The sequence below is a fragment of the Ophidiomyces ophidiicola genome (genome assembly GCF_022830035.1).
Source record: "Ophidiomyces ophidiicola strain CBS 122913 chromosome Unknown scaffold_18, whole genome shotgun sequence".
NCBI lineage: Eukaryota > Fungi > Ascomycota > Eurotiomycetes > Onygenales > Onygenaceae > Ophidiomyces > Ophidiomyces ophidiicola.
This window is the reverse complement of record NW_026054658.1, coordinates 169,923-188,247: the sequence shown is the minus strand read 5'-3', so window position 1 is coordinate 188,247 and position 18,325 is coordinate 169,923. Positions and strand designations below refer to the sequence as shown.

At 46.5% G+C, this 18,325-nt stretch overlaps 6 protein-coding genes across 6 annotated transcripts; 4 read left to right on the top strand and 2 right to left on the bottom strand.

Annotated features, from left to right (window-relative positions):
- Nucleotides 1-248: 248 nt before the first annotated feature.
- Nucleotides 249-963, top strand: LOZ57_004425 (uncharacterized protein; the record flags this gene model as incomplete). The annotated part of the gene is made up of 4 exons (XM_049253468.1): nucleotides 249-297; nucleotides 427-633; nucleotides 748-878; nucleotides 952-963. 4 exons carry the CDS (start codon nucleotides 249-251, stop codon nucleotides 961-963), a joined length of 399 nt encoding a protein of 132 aa, XP_049107550.1.
- A 1,323-nt stretch (nucleotides 964-2,286) lies between these two features.
- On the top strand, nucleotides 2,287-7,059 carry LOZ57_004424 (uncharacterized protein; the record flags this gene model as incomplete). The annotated part of the gene is made up of 1 exon (XM_049253467.1): nucleotides 2,287-7,059. The coding sequence occupies one exon, from the start codon at nucleotides 2,287-2,289 to the stop codon at nucleotides 7,057-7,059; it is 4,773 nt and encodes a 1,590-aa protein (XP_049107549.1).
- Nucleotides 7,060-7,540: 481 nt separating this feature from the next.
- Nucleotides 7,541-9,905, bottom strand: LOZ57_004423 (uncharacterized protein; the record flags this gene model as incomplete). Its single annotated transcript, XM_049253466.1, has 3 exons — nucleotides 7,541-9,498; nucleotides 9,549-9,722; nucleotides 9,779-9,905. The coding sequence occupies 3 exons, from the start codon at nucleotides 9,903-9,905 to the stop codon at nucleotides 7,541-7,543; spliced, it is 2,259 nt and encodes a 752-aa protein (XP_049107548.1).
- Nucleotides 9,906-10,711: 806 nt separating this feature from the next.
- On the bottom strand, nucleotides 10,712-11,410 carry LOZ57_004422 (uncharacterized protein; the record flags this gene model as incomplete). The annotated part of the gene is made up of 3 exons (XM_049253465.1): nucleotides 10,712-11,005; nucleotides 11,066-11,172; nucleotides 11,224-11,410. The coding sequence occupies 3 exons, from the start codon at nucleotides 11,408-11,410 to the stop codon at nucleotides 10,712-10,714; spliced, it is 588 nt and encodes a 195-aa protein (XP_049107547.1).
- A 1,331-nt stretch (nucleotides 11,411-12,741) lies between these two features.
- Nucleotides 12,742-13,827, top strand: PET8 (S-adenosylmethionine transporter; the record flags this gene model as incomplete). The annotated part of the gene is made up of 2 exons (XM_049253464.1): nucleotides 12,742-12,816; nucleotides 12,895-13,827. The coding sequence occupies 2 exons, from the start codon at nucleotides 12,742-12,744 to the stop codon at nucleotides 13,825-13,827; spliced, it is 1,008 nt and encodes a 335-aa protein (XP_049107546.1).
- Nucleotides 13,828-14,627: 800 nt separating this feature from the next.
- Nucleotides 14,628-18,079, top strand: LOZ57_004420 (uncharacterized protein; the record flags this gene model as incomplete). Its single annotated transcript, XM_049253463.1, has 8 exons — nucleotides 14,628-14,661; nucleotides 14,731-14,809; nucleotides 14,898-16,005; nucleotides 16,058-16,268; nucleotides 16,327-17,228; nucleotides 17,289-17,368; nucleotides 17,517-17,679; nucleotides 17,735-18,079. The coding sequence occupies 8 exons, from the start codon at nucleotides 14,628-14,630 to the stop codon at nucleotides 18,077-18,079; spliced, it is 2,922 nt and encodes a 973-aa protein (XP_049107545.1).
- Nucleotides 18,080-18,325: the final 246 nt, after the last annotated feature.

Here is an 18,325-nt window from a genome sequence, read left to right as displayed (position 1 = left end):
GATCGTCTGTTATATAAAAGGCCCATGGCCCGTCATACTGTGAAAAGCTGTTCGAACAAGGTCTAACAAAGCGATCGACACAGTTACTGGTCTTTTCCCCGCTATCTGCCTCTGACACGCCTTCTGGAAAACAAGCATTGAGATATCACTTGAACTTCGTTAGTCTCGTTTTACCTGTTCATCTCTTACAGACGAGGGTCTGATCATCGTCCACCCTTACGTACGCCTACACTATTCCAAGTGACATCATGTCGGCAACTTCAAGGCACGCTGTCAGCCCTAGCGGAAGAGATGAAGGTATGTTCAATGCCTTGGCGGCTTGGGCTTTTCTGTACTTATATTCTCGCACATCCCCCTTTATTTCTTTCCGTCGTTCCTACAATCAGACTGTTATATTTCAGATATATAATACTAAGACTTGATAAGTTGGAACACAACAAATGGAAGGACAACAAGGTTCAAACACACAGGCCGATGCCACATCTCACTTAAGAAATCCTTTCACCGGACGGTCAGCTTCAACAGACTCAGCCATGGAGTCTGGATCGCCGTTCGAAGGTGACTCTCGCCGGGCAGACTCTCTACAGACGCCAGCGTCTCCGACTCAAGATAGGCGGTTAAGCAAAGAATGGGGTATGTTGACTGATGGAACATATTGACTTCACATTGGCTTTTATATACACAAAATTCTGGCCAAAGGATGTTTTTTGAATAGAGAAGCATGACTAACTTTGCATGTTCATCTAGATGCCGCAAAGGTGCCCCCATCGCGATTTCAGAAGAGAGAGGGCAGCATATTCTCTACATCTAGTTCTCGAGACAGTCACATCACAAGGAAGGATCGTGATGCATCATACCACGCCAAGTTGAAGGAGAAGGTAATTCCACCCGGTTTCTATCATGATCACGCCACAATACCCCTGTGCCCTGATATGCTGACTGCTTTGCTAGGGATGGGTATAAGCCAGTCGCCATCAGATGACGTCACCTAGCGCTAACCAGGTTCCCCGCGCCAATTTGGTCGCCGCTTTAACGGTTATTTTTTTTTCTGGTTGTTGAAGGACAACACTGTTAGGGTTTATTTTTCTGCTTCGGCTTCCTTTTAAATAACTTTCAATACATGTTGGGATTTTTGTTTTGTCTTTCTCATCGACATTTGAATTTCGATGTAGACCGCTCTGGTCGGTCTGGTTCATGTTCGGTGTTTGAAACATCGAGCAACGCTGTTGGAATTCAGTTAACTAACCGAGCTTTGTCATGATACCAGCCTGAGCCTGATATTGGCTCTGTTGCTTAGAATGGAATACAAGTATATTTTGACATGATGATCTTGCCACCATGTAACAGCTTCTTCTGGGTATATGGCTGCGCACAGAGCAGTGCTGAGATGGAATTGACTTGGCACATTCATCTCCGTTCGTTGGCTTTCTTGATTGTGTAACTGAGTGCGGAGCAGATACTCCGTAGTTAGCCATACATAACTATGCTAGGCTGTGATTGTAGGGCTTTGCCAGCCCATACATAATTGGCAATCGGTACTCCGTACGGAGTACTCAAGGTGCTCCGTATAAGCTAGGAGGCAACGCTCCACTCAGCCTTAAGGCGACGCAGCTATGTACGATCGATGGATTGCAGTTGTGGCATGGCCACTGCGCCCCTTGGTTGCCCCTCCACGCGCGGACGCCCCCCTAAGCCACGGGGGACCTCCGGGGGGCGCGCCAGCCAGCCAAGCTGGCTAGCGCGGGCCCTCGCCGAATTCGGTTTGTTTATTGTTGACTCCCATGACGAACACGTGTAAGTCTGCCGCGGCGCGTCCAATCACATCACGAGTTCCGCCGACGATCAAATGAAAACATTCTCCACACCTTCTGTTTCATAGACGCCGTCGAGCCAAAAGAGTCGCGCTTCCGCTTGGTGCCTCTCATTGTTATTGTGTTGTTGTGTCCCTAACTGTTAGTTAGCCACGCTTTGTTTTGCATGCGCCGCTTGGTGAGCGGTCTGTTCGGGAGGTTGACTGGGCGAAGCCAGAATGGATGTTTTGCGTTGCGCCCGCTGACACTGCCTGAGCCGCCGACGAGTGTTTTTGGGCTGCTGCCGACCCGCGCCGATTGGGCAGGAGCGATCACCACCAGCACTGTTCGCCCATAAAGAAAGAAAGAGCCCGCGCACCGGTCGTCTTTATTACCCAAAATAGCAATCCTGCTGCGCGAGGAAGGCGCGACCTCCTTTGTCTGCCGCCCCTTGCCCCGAATTCCCCGAACTGGCAGGCGCGGGCCCGTCCCCTCCATGGCTTCCCAATCCGGCACGCTCGCCGGGCTGGCGCTGGAGCCGCTCGCGCTCTTCCACGCCGTCGACCCCTACCTCTCCTCCGTCTTCGTTTTCACCGGCCCCGTCACCACCGCAAACTCGACACTGAGCAGCTCCCGCATTCAGGCGCACATCATCACCTCCGGAGGCGTCCATAGCTACCCGCGAATCACCATTTCTCCCGCTGCTCCCGTCTACGCTGCTGTCAATCACCTTCCACGCGATAGACAGGGCGATGAGGTATACCGTGGGCTGGCCGTTTGTCTGTTTAAATACTTCTCTGAGCTACCGCAATTGGTAAAGGACGCCTTGACAGCATTAGCGGTTTCGGAGAAATACGGCGCACGTTTACCAAAACTCTTCGATGAGGTTCATGCCGCCGATCTGGCAAATAGGATGATTAGAGTCGAGGGTATGCCGCAGGTTTTGCCGGATTTGAAAGATGCGTTTAGCGAAAAAATTGTTCCGTGTGTTGATATCGACTTTGTTCTGCCGCCGGGTTCGATTGACACGCCTCCTCAAAATTCTCGAGACGCAGGATCCGATGCGCATTCCATCCAGAAATTCTCAGACCGATTCGGCCAATATGCCTCCCTGATAGAAGCATTAGGCGACCCTATATTTCTGCCAACGGCGAAATTAAAACGAGCGCCCTCACAATCCACCAATCTGAGCAAGTCGAGGACATTTACTTCTGCCCAGAAGGAGACGTTGCGGCTTTCCATGTGTGAGGTTGTCGATACCGAGGAGCGATATGTTGGGAAGATGTATGACTTGGTTCACAATGTTGCGCACGAATTTCGCCAGAAGGCTAGAGATAAATCGGTTTCAAGCACTAGTCCGAATGAAAGTGAGCTATTGAAGTTGTTTCCAACCTGCTTAAATGAGATTTTAGAGGTCAACATGGGGTTTTTGAATGATATACGCCAGATACTTGAGTACACAGAGAAAGACGCTCTTAATGACATTATCAAGGATACCGTGCTTGATTCCAGCGCATTAGCAAGAGACTCGAACGGACAGAGAAAGGACCCAATCGGCATAATTGCCTTTGCTCGTTGCCTTCAGGAGTGGCTGCCACGCTTTTCCCAGCCTTATGGGGAATATATGAATGCTCATACAGGATTCACGCAGATTTTAAACACCTTCTTGAATGACCAGAACTCATCATTTTCAAAAAGGGTTTATGAGTCCGGTGAGCAGCGAATGCGCTCTTTGCTTATGGAGCCTGTACAGCGTTTACCACGGTACAGCCTGCTAATAGATGCAATGACGAGTGCACTTCCCATTGTGCATCCAGCAGTCAAATCCCTCTTAAATGCAAGGGACACCATAGCGGAAATATGCTCTTTGGACTCGTCCAGCGGTATAGGGCAAAGCCTTAAACGGCTCCAGACTTTGGTAACTGGGTGGCCTGCTTCAGTAACACCAACTGGGAGATTGATTACCGCAGTAGACTTCTATACTCTTTTACCTCCGTATCGTCCTGGCCTTCAAGGCACTCGAAGTGAACCTGGAATACTCCTTGTCTACTCTGATTTCCTGGTTCTCGTACTAAAAGGCCCCGAGAGCAAGCTCACTGCCCGTGGCCTTCATGCAGAATTAGATAAACCGCAGCCAGGATTCGGCACTGACCCGACGACTTCTACTCCAGAAATGATATTTCTTCAGGCTTCTCGCATCGTTAATGTTCGCTGCTCTCAATCTAAGTGTGCACAGGTTTTATACCTTACCCCCGCTACTAACTTCCTGCGGAACGAACGTTCTCGCTCGAAGCCCGCGCTACAAGCCCTCGAATTATTGTCTAGCTACGAAGGGAAAGCGCATAGGCTAATCGAAGAGGTTACAAAAGCAAGAATCGAAGGCAGATTTCCAGAACAATATCGTGAACGAGGAAAATGGTCTCTTCACCATCCGGATGGGACATGTGGGAACCTTGGAGCTCTGATATCGGTGTTCGAAGAAAGCGCAGTAGACGATATGCCTTCAAAATTATCCTCAACTATACAGCTAAATTTCGGTCCTCGGAAGCCTGACCTGCATATCGATGAGTTAAATTCGAACCTTGACGTCAATATCTCCATGTCAATGGTTGGAGATGGAAAATACAGGATGGAAATGGATTCTGTTACAGGGGTATTCTATACCGATATATTCACCCCGCAAGATTTTGTTCCAGTCCTAACCAAGCGAAGTAAGAATCCCCAGAAATTTCTTTTCTTTCCTTGTTCCTTTGACAGTAGTTTCCTAACTTGGGTAGTTCAAATGCTTCTTCGCCCCTTGAACCAACCTCAGAATCCATTTTTAACAGACGTAATTGTAAGAGCAAACTTCAGTATTCTTCGAATTATCGCTTCCCAAATCCTGGCATCAGCCAAAGCTACGAAAGGGCTGCGTCCGCGGTCGCCATCTAAACTTTTGTCAAGCTTTTGGAGTGGTGGTCAGCCCAAGGAACTGCAGATGCCTTTGAAAGGCCTTCTCCCACCACCTCAGATGACTTCTACACCTCCCGTATTCTCTATTACAGAATATGAAGACCCACATAAAGGATCTCCTTCTACTCCATCACCTTCCAAGACGCCAAAAGTTGCAAATGGCGGAATCAATATTACAGACGAGACTTCCAAATACCTCGAACATTTGGAACAGACATTTTCTACCTACGTGATTGCAATACGCTCCAGAAGCGGTAATATCGTAGGCCGTGTACTTCGAGCAAGAGATCGTGTCGATGAAGCAGCTGTTAATGAACTTTACAATGTTCTTTTGGATGATGCTGGGAAGATTCAGGCTGCTGCTGAAGCACCAGTCGATGTTCTAATTGTCGCCTTTGAAGCTTTCATGGCTAAGGCATGGAAAGACCACATTGGTCCTATTATTCCCACTCAATCTCTATCGCTCCTTCAGAACAAATTTTGCTCATTGTTTCCCGGTGATTTCGAAGATTTTTTCCGCCGCTTTCTGTCTGAAATGAGCCCTCAAACGCGACGAGCACTGACAAGCCTAGTGAATTTGTTGGCCGATCTGCTAGATGCCTCGGGGAACGATGGTGATCGAGGTGCGCTGACAGAGGTCTTTGCGGAAATTTTGACCGATGAAGGAGATCCTAGAGAACACATTTCTCTTTTAGATCGTCTCGTTGAGGATTTTGAACGTTTATTCGACGAAAAAGCCCCCTCCGTGGCTCCAATGGAAGGAACATTGATTCATGACCCAGACAACCGGCGGGATCGCTCCCAGTCCGTTAATCATGGCTCTATAAATTCAAATAACTCTTCGTTTCGTAAGAGGTTCGGCTTTAGTCTACATCGCGAGCGAAGCAAAACGGAAGGCGAGAGCAAAGTCAGCTCTATAATACGCACCCTGAGCAAGTCGAAAGGATCTGGAATAGCCTCGGCCTTGGAAGTGGAATCAGGAACATCCAGCCTTCCAAGAATCAACCTTATGCGTGCCAAATCAACTGACTTGGACACTCGGCTACATAGTTTGCTACGCCCAGGATCACGAGAACGTCCATTCATGCCCGCATTTTTTTCTAGTGACCATGACTTGTATCGACCAGGTAGTGCTCACAGCAACGCTCCGACGTTAAGCTCAATTGGTGAGGATCGGGTTGAAAAACCTGTCTCCCCCCGAAAGAAGCGCAGAAGCTCTTTGTCAGACCTTAGACCAGTATCTGCAGGGGAAATAAAACCTCTATTTCACTCGGAACATGACTCAAACACCATAGCTTCGCCTGCTACTCCGACCAATAATAATAGCCTGGTAGAGTCCGACGCTTCACCTACTCCTTCTGCACCATCAAGTCGAACGAGTAGAACAAGACTTCGCTCTCCGATTCGCATGCACTCCCCTCCTCCTCGCATCACCTCACCTCCTGTCCGCCATGTTTCGCCTAGTCGAAAAGAGAACACTCCTCCATCCCCTAGAACAGCGCTCGGGGATAAACCAGTCAATAGAAAGACTAACGTATCAACAAGCCCTAAGAAACAACCTGAGTTGCGGCCACAGAGTCACCATGCTAGCGTTAATGGCCTGAAAGAACGCATGATACCTCCAAATGGTTCAGATATGTCGCGTATACCACTATCTACGGTTCCCACGCCGAAGGTTCAAAAGCTAAAGATGCAGACTCCCCAGAAAGTGAGTTGTAGTCTGAGATTTGCCGATGTCAAGCTAACCACATCGCAGCTTCGGGAACGCGTGCAAAATGAAAAGAGGGCGGTTGCATCCGCTGAAACAACGCTCAGGGCCGAGTTGACGTCCATTGCCCAAGAAATCTCCAACCCGAGAATGTCTCCGCCAAAGGGTAGACCAACATCATCTAGCGGAACGTCCAAACTAGCAAATTCATCATCATCAAGTCCGCCTTCAGTGCTTACTTCTCGTATTCGAACTCTCTCAGATAAACTTAATTCAGCGACAGCAGATTTCAATGAGAGGACTTTGTCACTTGAGAAAGATATCGAGAATTCCCTTGTTGTTAGCGAAAGACGCGCAAAGAAACTTGATGAATTATATCGGGAAGCTAGTGCTGAGAATGAAGCCTTATACCAGCGTTTCAACGAGGAGCTAAGCAAAATCGCCAGAGATGTTCGTCGGGATGATGGGGAGAGGTCGCTTAGGGAACAATTGAGCGAGACGCTTGATGAACTCGCTAGAGTAAAGAAAGAAAATATGAGGCTTAAAAGAGAAATTGGGGGCCTGAAGGCTCAGCAATTTGTTGCTGACGGACGAGAACATGATCAATAATGATAATTACGAACGATAAATCACGAGTTTCTTTTGTGGGTTGGTGTTGTGGTATGGTGAATCTGATATTAATGATTCCACATGCCCAGTGATAATTGATACTTTAGTATTTTTTGTCGTGCTTTTTAGTGTCGAAGACCTGGGTGGCTGGATGATTTTCTGCATTGCTTTGCGAAGTGTGGGCTTCTGGAGGCATAGCGCTTTTCAAGGAATACATGGTTAGGCATGGCGGCTTCAGATTTTCAATGTTTGAGTGATAATGAAGACACGACTCTCCTTCTCCCCAGTGGCATTCTGTGGTTTCTGCTTGGGTTTTTCCTGCTTCTAACCGGTTCTTTTTCTCATTGAGCTTGTGCTCCTTTTCTGCACCCTACTTTTTAGACTACAGCAAAAAGAAGACCATATAAAGTAGGTGTATCTTGAAAAGGCGCTTTTTTTATCTGAGTTACTGTTTTAACTAGACGCCCTTATACCATGTTCACTATCCCTTACTTTCAGGCAATGAATCTTTCTCCCATGTCATGTTTCGAATCATGACGGGGTCGACAAATTTATACACGATTTCCCACTCTACAGTCCATGGGACGACGGTATCCACTTTCTGATATTCAGCTTCGTCTTGGTGCGAACCTGACTCCATTCCAAGGGATGCCGATGCTCCAGGCGGGTTGCGAGGCATTCGCACCCATATTATACCTGTGGTGCGCCAGTTAAATGATGGAACCGCGAGAATTCGCGGGGTATCACCCATGTCGTAATTCTCGTCCTCTTTGTATGTCTTATGGTGCTCTTTACCACCTTCGCCCGAATCATCGCGCTCTTCCAGAAATAGGGCGTCCTTAGCATGTTTCTGTGGGAAGGTACCGTGAGTAGCCGACGAAAAGCTAGTGAGATGGTTGGCAGTTTTTTTTTCAACTGGCTGTGGTACCGCATGTGAAAGGATGGGAATTGTCTGTCGGATGTCGCCTGGAGCAAAACGTGCTAGGAGCCTATCTAATTGTTTCTGGGCCAGTCGAGATACTTTATTCCTGTTTCCATCTCTAGTTGTTAGTTCTATACTTGTCAAATCGCCTGGCGTTGCTGGTCTCATGGTTATTGGTACCGAATCACCAAGACCATAAACATGCGATTTTGGAACTGTATCGGCCTTTTTGGCGACTAATTTATTTTGTCTAACCAAGCGAAGGCGGGCCCAATATCTTCCATCCCAAAGTTTCCATTGGGTCCAGGCACTTGTATTGGCTGCCTTTTCACTGCTTTTATGCAATTTTTCATTTTTAGGACGGGGGAGATATATCCTAAATTCGCCACGTGGCAAGGGTAAATGGTTCCGGAAAGGCTCTCGTGAAAGTAGCCAAATATTTTCAGTGTCTTGGATGGTCGAATTGCCCCCTTGTATGAGGTCAGCCTGGACACGGCGCTTAAAATTTTTCAAAAAATAGTCCGCACTTGTGGAAGTTCGTTTCTTTTTCAAGGGCTGGAATTTAACACTGCCTAGAGTGAATACGTCTGACATCGCGTCTGCAAGCGTTTGAGGCCAAAAAAGGTTTGCTGCTCTGGCAAGTCCTCTGTTCGAGATTTGAGAATCTGAACCTGTGGAAACTAACCCAATCAATCTTCGTACAACCATCAATAGCACATCGAATGAGTGTATATAAGGTTGGGTCTGATTACGGTCGACACTTGTCTCGTCAAAGTATTTCACCACTTTTGGCAAAGGGAGTCGAATCAGTAGTGTGCCGGCTTGGAAATCAAAGTTCAAAACATGAATCATTTTGACAAAATCATCAACAAGTCCTTGTAGGCGCTCCTTAGCGTTGCGATTCTTTTCGATGAGGTCTAGAATCGAACAAGGCTGCAAAGCACGAGGTAGATCACCCGACGATAGCAATTTGCGCACTGTATTTCGGATTGTCAGTGTGTGATCTGCATTAGTTGGATCTATAACAAATGGTATCTTAGAGATACGACAAGTCAACTCTAGACGCGACTTTGGAAAAGGGCGTAATGGGCGGAAAATATGCACACCGCCTGTGGCTGTGGAATGTCTTATGTTTGACTGGTACGTGGGCAAATCTATAACATCTTCGGGAATATGTGGCGCAAGGCTTGCACTTTGATTAGAGCGAATAGCCTCTAGAGTCGTAACATCACCACTCCGAGACACACCCCATAAATTATGACATTCAGGGATAGGAGAAACACAGTCAAAGCCTGTGATGCCAAACCGGCCATGACCTTGGGCTAGTCGAATACAGCCAGTCTCAATGTTATCGTCTCTATGATGTCCTAAAAAGAGTGCTTGTATATTTTCAGCAAGGCAGGCTTTTCCAAGAGCTTGATAACGAAGCCTCCTTGCTAAGGTTTCAAAATTGGATTGTATTGAAGGGTCCAGTACTTCCTCAGGCCACTGTAATGTGATGACCTTAGATGTAAGACCTGTTATACTGATAAGCTACATTCTGCGTCAAAAAGAAACCAGTCCTTACCCATTTGGTTCATCCATCCTGCAACCTTGCATGCCTCCTCTTTGCTTCCCTCTCGGGATCTATGATCTACGATAAATGCTCTAATTTGAAGGTATGGCATAAACTCTTCTACTATCAACTGTTTGCATAAGTGCGCTAAGGCCATGGAGTCTGGCCCACCACTGATGGCAATGCCTTGAACAATGTGTCAATGAGTATTCGCCAGGGTGGGTAGGAGAAAGTAACAATACCAATTTTAGTAAATTCATCTCCCCTTCTGGAACCTTTCCATGATTTCCAGAGACTTCTAACTATCGTGGAAAATTCAAGAGCGAGTATAGGACGAGCAATGGGCGAATTGCGTAGTTGCAACGACATGGCCAAATGTACCGTGTTCCCCGTGGAATGCACATTCTGGAGAACAGAGCATCAAGAGCATAGCACTTTAACATTATCCCCTCCTCCTCTGCATTGTGCTGGGTATCTTGTCCAGAAAAGATGATTACAAGCACGAGAAGTCATTTACACCTAGCCCTTCCTACACGTGATGCTTGGTGTGCGGGCCTAGTCAGCTGCGTTTTTCAATTCGGATAATAGCTACTCCGAGCCGAATATCTCCACAGTGATATGGAGAAGTAAATTTTAAGCTATATCCTTCTCATACACATTATAATTGGCGGCTCCGGCGGAGGTTATACAGTCCTATTTACTGATAAACCTCGCTACCAAGGTGTTCAGCTATGAAAAGAGCTTCAAAAAAGCATGACTGCAACTTGTGACTAACATGAGAGAGTCTAGAGAAGAACTTACCCTAAACATTCCCCTACGCCATGTTTGAGGAATCATAAATTTAATATTTTCTATCACTAAGTATAAAGAGGCTTGCCACATTATGAAGATTTAGAGCCAATACCATAGATACCCGCTTCTGTCTAATTCTCCATGTAAGTTGACATATAATGTACGAGATCCAGCACATAGAGAGAACCTGGTCGTAATCTCGGTGTATCAAAATAGGGTACTCAGCAGACAGATCATCCCAGTCTCTAAAGACTCTCGAAATACAATAGGAGTTAGTCAGTATAAGCTTTGTCGGACATCACAGTTCTGGCGACGTGCTTGACCTTTTTTTCACCCTTGTCCGCGTCATAGACCCAGATAGTAGTGTCAGTTCCGGCAATAACTTAGTAGCCAGAACGGGAATATTCTTGAAGCCAGGAGTGTTTCAGCAGCTGAGTTGCAGATTGCCGTTGCTGCGGATCATTTTGAAGCATACAGCACAGGAATGATACAAATCCCTGAATGTCCTCTAGTCGAGATTCTTGCGGCAGCCGCTCTCTTAAATAACCCATAAAACTGGTGAAGTCTTTGTCAATGAACTCGGCAATAAGGTCCTTATGGGCCTCATCAAACTGCTCCGCAGTCATTCCAAAACTCCCAATCGGAAACAGCGGTTCATCTGGGGCCAGCTGAAATATCTACCACATGTGAGCTTTGCGGATTTGATCTGTTAAGACACCTTACCAAGCATCCCAGACACCATATATCAATGCTATCATCCCACCTTTCTCGTCGAATGACTTCTGTGCACGCAGTGCTCTAGGAGTAACAGGCTTTTGTTCACAAACAGAGTCTTTCCATGTTGCTGCTAATGGTTAACAATAATGAGTAGAAAATCATTTTGAAAAAAAATTACCTCCACCAAAATCGCCAATTTTGACCTCAATAGCAGAGATGTCTATCTCGTCGAGAGTTGCATGAACCCTCTGCGAAGGTAGCAGATATTGAGGGGCCGAGTTATCAGCCGCTACTCCTTCTAGCCATTTGACTGGACTGAACACTGGCTCTGAGAGAGAGAACTTGGCGTGGGGGCTCGTAAACATGATATTTGCCGGCTGTAGATGTTTTGTGGGGTTAGTAATTGCATAACATCAATCAAAAGCAGACTCACCACAGTGTATAAGGCCCGAAGCATGTATATATTCCAGCCCTAGTATAATCTGATAAGAAACAGCTCTTAGAGAGGTTTTCTGGAGCGCAAGTTTTAGGCTCCGTATTTCACCATCATAGAGCATTACTGGAAATATAAGGCACATATGTGTTCCATTAGGGCCTTGGTGTTCAAAATAGTCTAGGAGTTCCAGTATGTTCGTCATGCCAGCGTGTTGAACTTCTGGCCGGGACAAGTGCAAAAGGATTTGAATCTCTTTACTGTTCTGGGACGTTTCTGCTTTAAGCACTTTCATAGCTACTTGCTGCTTGAGCCTAGGCAATGTATTAATGACAGTAAGGAATATGCATCAGCATGGCTTACCTCCGGTCAAGTGCGAGCCATACCGTGGAAAACTGACCATACGACAATTTCCCAAGCACTTTGTACCTCTCATTGAAGACATCTCCAAGATGCATTGGATGATAGCCCCCATGACGATACTCCTCAACGTCCTCCGTAACATTATGTATTCTCTCAAAACGTCGCATCTCTTCGTACCTAAAAAATTCTTGATAGACGAGAAAATTCTTAGTAAATCTTATTCCCCGTTAGAGGCTATAGCGGATTTCTTTAAGTTCGGAATACAGTGTTCCAGTATCGTTACGGAGCGGGGAGGTCGGCGCGGCGCCTAATAAAGTTTTGATCCTCAGGGGTTTTGACGGCAGTAATATTACCACGTGAATACTGAATGTTACCATGCTGGAATCCCACATTTTCAGAATACCTTCGGAATACGGAGTTTGTTTTTTTCTTTCGAGCACTCTGCACGGAGAAATTAGTTGTTGGCTACTCCAGAAAGATGGGTCAATGTTTAAAAACAAGATACTACTACTATCTGTGTAACTGCTATGTATTTTTACTGCTATGTAGAAGGACTTTGCTATGTTGAATCTACGAACCGCGCCACGAGTAACTAACTACCCTAAATTGAAGCGGCACGTATAACTACGGAGTACTCTGTAAACCCAAAAAGATTTATGATGAAATAACCGGCCAGTGGTGTTACATTGAACAGTCCAATATACTCCCTACGCAGTTATTAGTTAACTAGCCATGGAGTTAACTAGTCAGTTGGCTGGTTATTGCCGACTTCCGCAACTTAAAAACTTCAAGCTCACGCGAGTGTTCACGGAACCCAAGGCGGACTTTTGCTTCGACGCAAGGAGCCATTTTAGCTCCGAATGGGATGCATCGTGAGACAATTGCTACCCGACAGCTTTAATGGAAGCAGTTGACCATCCTCGAGAGGATGCGTCACTGGCACTCGCCCCCTCTCTTTGGACTCGATCGCTGACGGTATGTCATCATTGTCCGATCTGTCGCCAACCAGTTGAAACTGGAATTTCAAGTCAACTAACATGCTAATGACCATAGGCTGGAGCCATTGCCGGTCTGACAGTGGACGTGTCCCTCTTCCCCCTCGATACCATCAAAACCAGGTTGCAACAGGCCCGTAAACGCCAAGGAAGCTCCAATTTGATAGCCACAAACAAGAGCGGAGCTTCGTCAATTCGACACACTATCCGAGGCATATATGCCGGTCTACCTTCCGTGCTCCTCGGGTCTGCCCCCTCGGCTGCAAGCTTCTTTGTTGTATATGATGGGGTAAAGCGGCTCCTCCTCCCTTCTGAATCGCAGACAGCCCCATGGTATCATGCTCTCTTAACACATTCGCTTGCCTCGTCTCTTGGAGAAGTAGCGGCTTGCGCAGTAAGAGTACCAACAGAAGTAATTAAGCAACGGGCGCAAGCTGGATTATTCGGGGGCTCAACGCTATTAGCTCTCAAGGATATTCTCTCTTTACGGCACTCCCAACTACCTAATGGGGCGAGAGGAAATTGGGTTCTGGTGTTCCGAGAACTGTATAGAGGAACGGCTATTACCATATCCCGGGAAATCCCCTTCACTATCTTACAGTTTACCATGTGGGAGGGAATGAAGGGGACATACGCTTCGTGGAAGCATCAATCAGACACAACAGCACCAGTTTCGGCTATCTCAAGCGCTTTTTTCGGTAGCATTGCCGGTGCTATTTCCGCTGGCTTAACCACACCCCTCGATGTTGTCAAAACCAGAGTCATGCTGGCTAGAAGGGGTGAAAACGGTACAAAGGTGGGGGGAGTTAGGGTGAGGGATGTTGTGCAGACAATTTGGAAGGAAGAAGGTTTCGGTGCATTTTGGAGAGGAATTGGTCCTCGTGTTGCTTGGATTGGGATTGGTGGCGCTGTGTTCCTTGGAAGCTATCAACGAGCATGGAATTTTCTTGAGAGCAGAAAAGTCCAGGGGGAGCAAGTAACAGATCTATAAGAGAAGTACTAATTCTTAAATGGATTATTAACTATATCTTAAAGAGACGTTGACATCATCCGTAGCCAATGCAATGCGTCATGTGTTGAAATTCGAAGAACACTACCAAGATTTCTATAAAATGCATTTCTCGCATGCATTATGTAGTATATCTGGGATAATATACTAGTGAAGTAACTCCGCAATACTTCCAGTAGATATATACATCATATCTTTTAGTGCATTTCACCTTCACAACTGGCTCTAAACCGAGCGCGACTCTTAGCCAGACTTGGCTCAAGGCACCGCAGAACCCTTCTCGCGGATTAGCTATCGGGTCGTCGCACGGGCGGATCTTCCGAGTCAAGCATGATATTGCCAAGGCGATAGTATACAACTACTCTGTAGTGCTGAGCGTACAAAAAATGGCAGACAACGCCGTTTGGTCGTTGCCAAAGTCCAGGATGTCGCCTCCCAAGAACATGGTTCGGATGATGCGTTTTCAAGCCATGGTGCGTTCGCCGTATTGTAAGTTATGTAATAACATATACAATAAATGATACATAAACAAGACACAACACATCGTTAATACTCTGTTCTAGACCATACGTTACCATGTATAAATGCACACCCTCAGCTCTGGCTAAGGTTCCCCTCCGCAAGCTTGATACCACTTCCTGGTCGCCAACAGGGCCAATCCGACCACTCTATGGCGGTTTGATGTCTCCTGTTGGGAGCGCGCGATCCTACCTATCGTTTGAGGAGTGAGCATCTTCCTCGCGCATGATTTAATTCCCCTGCGCAACACGAACTTTGCTTGGATGGCAAGAAAACCACTTCTCCGAGTCAGCTATGGTAAGCGAAGCTGACCTTCTTTGTTCATTAAAGGTGCGTTTGGGTAAATTATTAATCTATCTCCTCCAGAGCTGCCAATTCCCGATTGCTCAAGCGGCCATCGTTTAGGAGTCAATGGCCTTGCTGTCGATTCTGAACGCTCCATCCTGTGAGCCCCTCTCGACACGAATGCGCTTCTCTTTAGCAAGCAAAGCCGGCAACATTGGGAGGCTGTTTTTAAGCTAACACACTGCTAGGTACTCTGGAGGCCGTGACGGTGTGATATGCGCCTGGGATTTACATCTTAATCGACCCCCTCCAAATTCAGCGTTCCCTACGTCGGACGATGGCAAGCCCAAGGGGCCCACTACCATTCGCCATCAAGTCCAAGCCCATACTCATTGGGTAAATGATCTTATCCTTACGCAAAACAATACAGCTCTGGTATCTGGATCATCGGATGGCACAGTGAGGGTATGGCGGCTAGACTCTACAGATCTTCGTATACCGCCCTCTATTGGCGCACATAGCGATTATGTGCAATGTGTGACATCTCCCAGTCATCAAACTAGCTGGATCGCCTCTGGTGGCCTAGATCATAAAATTTGCCTTTGGGATATAAATGGCGCAGGAGAAATGCTGAAGATTCATATCGGGGAACATGAACAAATACAGAAGGGTTCTGTATATTCTCTTTCTGCAAAAGGCTCCATATTAGTCAGTGGAGGCTCTGATAGCATCGTGCGTGTATGGGACTCAAATTCTGGAAAACTAGCAACTAAGTTTATCGGCCATACAAAAAATATACGCAGTATATTGATCAACGAAGATGCGAATACCATTATGACCGCATCGTCCGACCAAACTATTAAAATTTGGTCTATGACAGCTGGTCGCTGTATGAGTACACTAACCATGCATAGCGAGAGTGTTTGGTCCCTCTATTCAGACCATCCTCAACTCTCCGTGTTTTATTCGAGTGATCGATCAGGCCTCGTGGCTAAAACCGACATTAGCAATGTGACAGATGCTGATGAAGGGGTCTGCATGGCTGTTCTGCGAGAGAACGAGCCGGTGTCTAAGGTCGTTGCTGCTGACGGGTATATTTGGACCGCTACACAAAAATCTAGTATCAATCGTTGGAGAGATGTTGATTTGACGGAAGGTGGGCACGAAAACCACATGCTTGCTCTTTCAAATACTTCTGAAGCTGAAGAGCCCGAGACTACCACTTCTGTACACAGTCAGGCCGAAGAGACACTTGAAGGTCAGAATGGGATCATCAAACATATGATGCTCAACGATCGAACACGTGCTCTCACAAAGGATACAGCTGGTGAAGTTGTATTATGGGATTTACTTCGGGTAGGGAATGCGAAATTTTTGTCATCAAACGGGAATACTAATTTTCCCATAGTGTACCAAAGTAGAGGCATTCGGTAAAGAACACCTTGATGATATCGCCGCCAAGTTGAATACGACCAGAGCTATAGCGCATTGGTGTACGCTACAGACTCAAACAGGAAAATTATCAGTGGTCTTAGAGCCACACCGGTGCTTCGATGGGGAAATATATGTCGATGAAGCCGGCTTATCTGACCTTCAGGAGTTTAAGGATGATCAAAGGAGTAGGTTTCCTCCCCTATATTGCACGTCAAAATTTAACTGACCTTTTATAATCTGTAGTTAATTTGGGCAAATGGGTTCTCCGTTACTTGTTTGCCGGCCTGATTGACGAAGAAAGTCGGAGAGATGCTGAATACCGCGCCTCACTACGTCCTAGGACAACGGATGCTCCATGTGTCTTGCGACCTGAGGCTCCTAATCGTATAGAAATTCCGCCTATCATCACATCTACGGGCAGATTTGTCTCTGGTAATGATGCGCACCAAGTCACGACTCCAGGGATGTCCATCGGCCTCGCTACGCCAGCTCCATTTCCGTCGTCAGTACCAGAAAATGCTGCCACAACACCTGTACGGTCATCAAATGACAGCCATCCCGAAGCTAAATCTGTGCGTGATTATTTCTTCTCTAGTCCAAGTCGACGATCCGCGGGCTCATCCGATCTTAACACGAGAACTCGACTCTCCACCGAGGAAAACCCGACGCCCGGGTTTCCTCGGCCTGTTCCACCAGAACCAGCAAAAGAGGAGAAGGCAAAGCGTGGTGGGTCGCTTTTTGGCAAGAAGTTCATGACTTTCCCCAGGAAAGCAGGGCGAACATCGACAGAAACCAAGCGGAATGTAGACGAGAAACATGAAGAGCCGGAACCTGTAGTAGAAAAAGAAAAAGAAAAAGTGCCAGACGACACTTTTCAGGGTGCTATAAATGAGCTTCGGGCAAAATACGATGGTGATTTAGTAGAACAGACTGAAGAAGAACCCAAATCACGGATCACGCCTAGCCCTGAAAATGAGACTCCAACACTTTCCCTTCCAGCAACCACAGCTATCAGTATTCAGGAAGATGGGCCCAGTACTGCCATTGCTCTCGACGTCTACCGTGGGACTGTAGGCACTGTTGGGCAAAATGCAGATCAATTAGGGAAAATCGCCCCATCATGGCTTGCACGCCTCCTTTTGCAGGTAATTACACATATCACAAAAGATTAGGACTATGCCTCTATTTTGCTAACAACCTCATAGAATCAGGTGGAAACCGATATTGTCAAGATCACTTTCTCGGTTAAGCCATACGAAGGCCTTTTACCGGAAGCTGTCGATTCGTAAGATATTTCTGATTTCTTCTTTACTTCCTGGTGCCGTTGTTTCTCACCTGCTTCTCTCCACCCCCCTTCGTTTCAAAAAAATGACAAACGAAGAAAGACGTTGCCCTATCAGGAAATGAAAATAGCTGATTAGCAACATTTACAGAACCTCGAACAATAATTCCCGTTTAAGTGCCAACCGAATGCTTCGTGCAAAGAAAATCCTTGCATACGTTGCCGAACGTATAGACCCTCTCTACTCCGCTGACGATCCGGATTCTAATTCTATGAAACCGGAAGAATACCTTGAGTTGTACTGCCAGAATACTGTGTGCCACCTCCCTGCTGTGCCGAGCTGCTCTCAATTCTAATATTATTATATAGCGGATACCACCTGACATGACGTTATTGACAATGCGCACACATATTTGGCGAACAGGCAGTGATATGATGCTTTACTATAAATCGAATGGAAAGCGAACGATCTCGCATCCCAATGGAGATTCAGCTGGCTCACCGGCTCGTGGCAAGATAATCGCCAATGGTTCGAATTCGGATGCTCAGTACCAGCAAACTGATCTTGATGTTGATACACCCAAGGCGAGTGCTAATAATCCAGATGTATCACTTCTAGGAAATAAGACTGGCCATGGAATGAATGCAAATACTGCACCATCTACACCAGCGACCCCATCTCAAAATGCGTCTTCAAAAGATCTATTATTATAATAGGGGTGGCCATAATATGTCTTTGGATGCCAATAAAATCATTGGAGATTTAGCATATATTCATAATTTTTTAATTATTTGGGCTCTTTTTTAGAGTTTTGAGCGATCCAGCAGCTACTACATCCGACGTCTATGTAAGAAATTTGAATCAAGATCTTTTCCTCCTGTACTCTGTGCAAAGAGCATAGACACGCATATTCAGGGCCACACTATTTGCGAGTGGGTTCAAAGAAGTTGTATTATTTA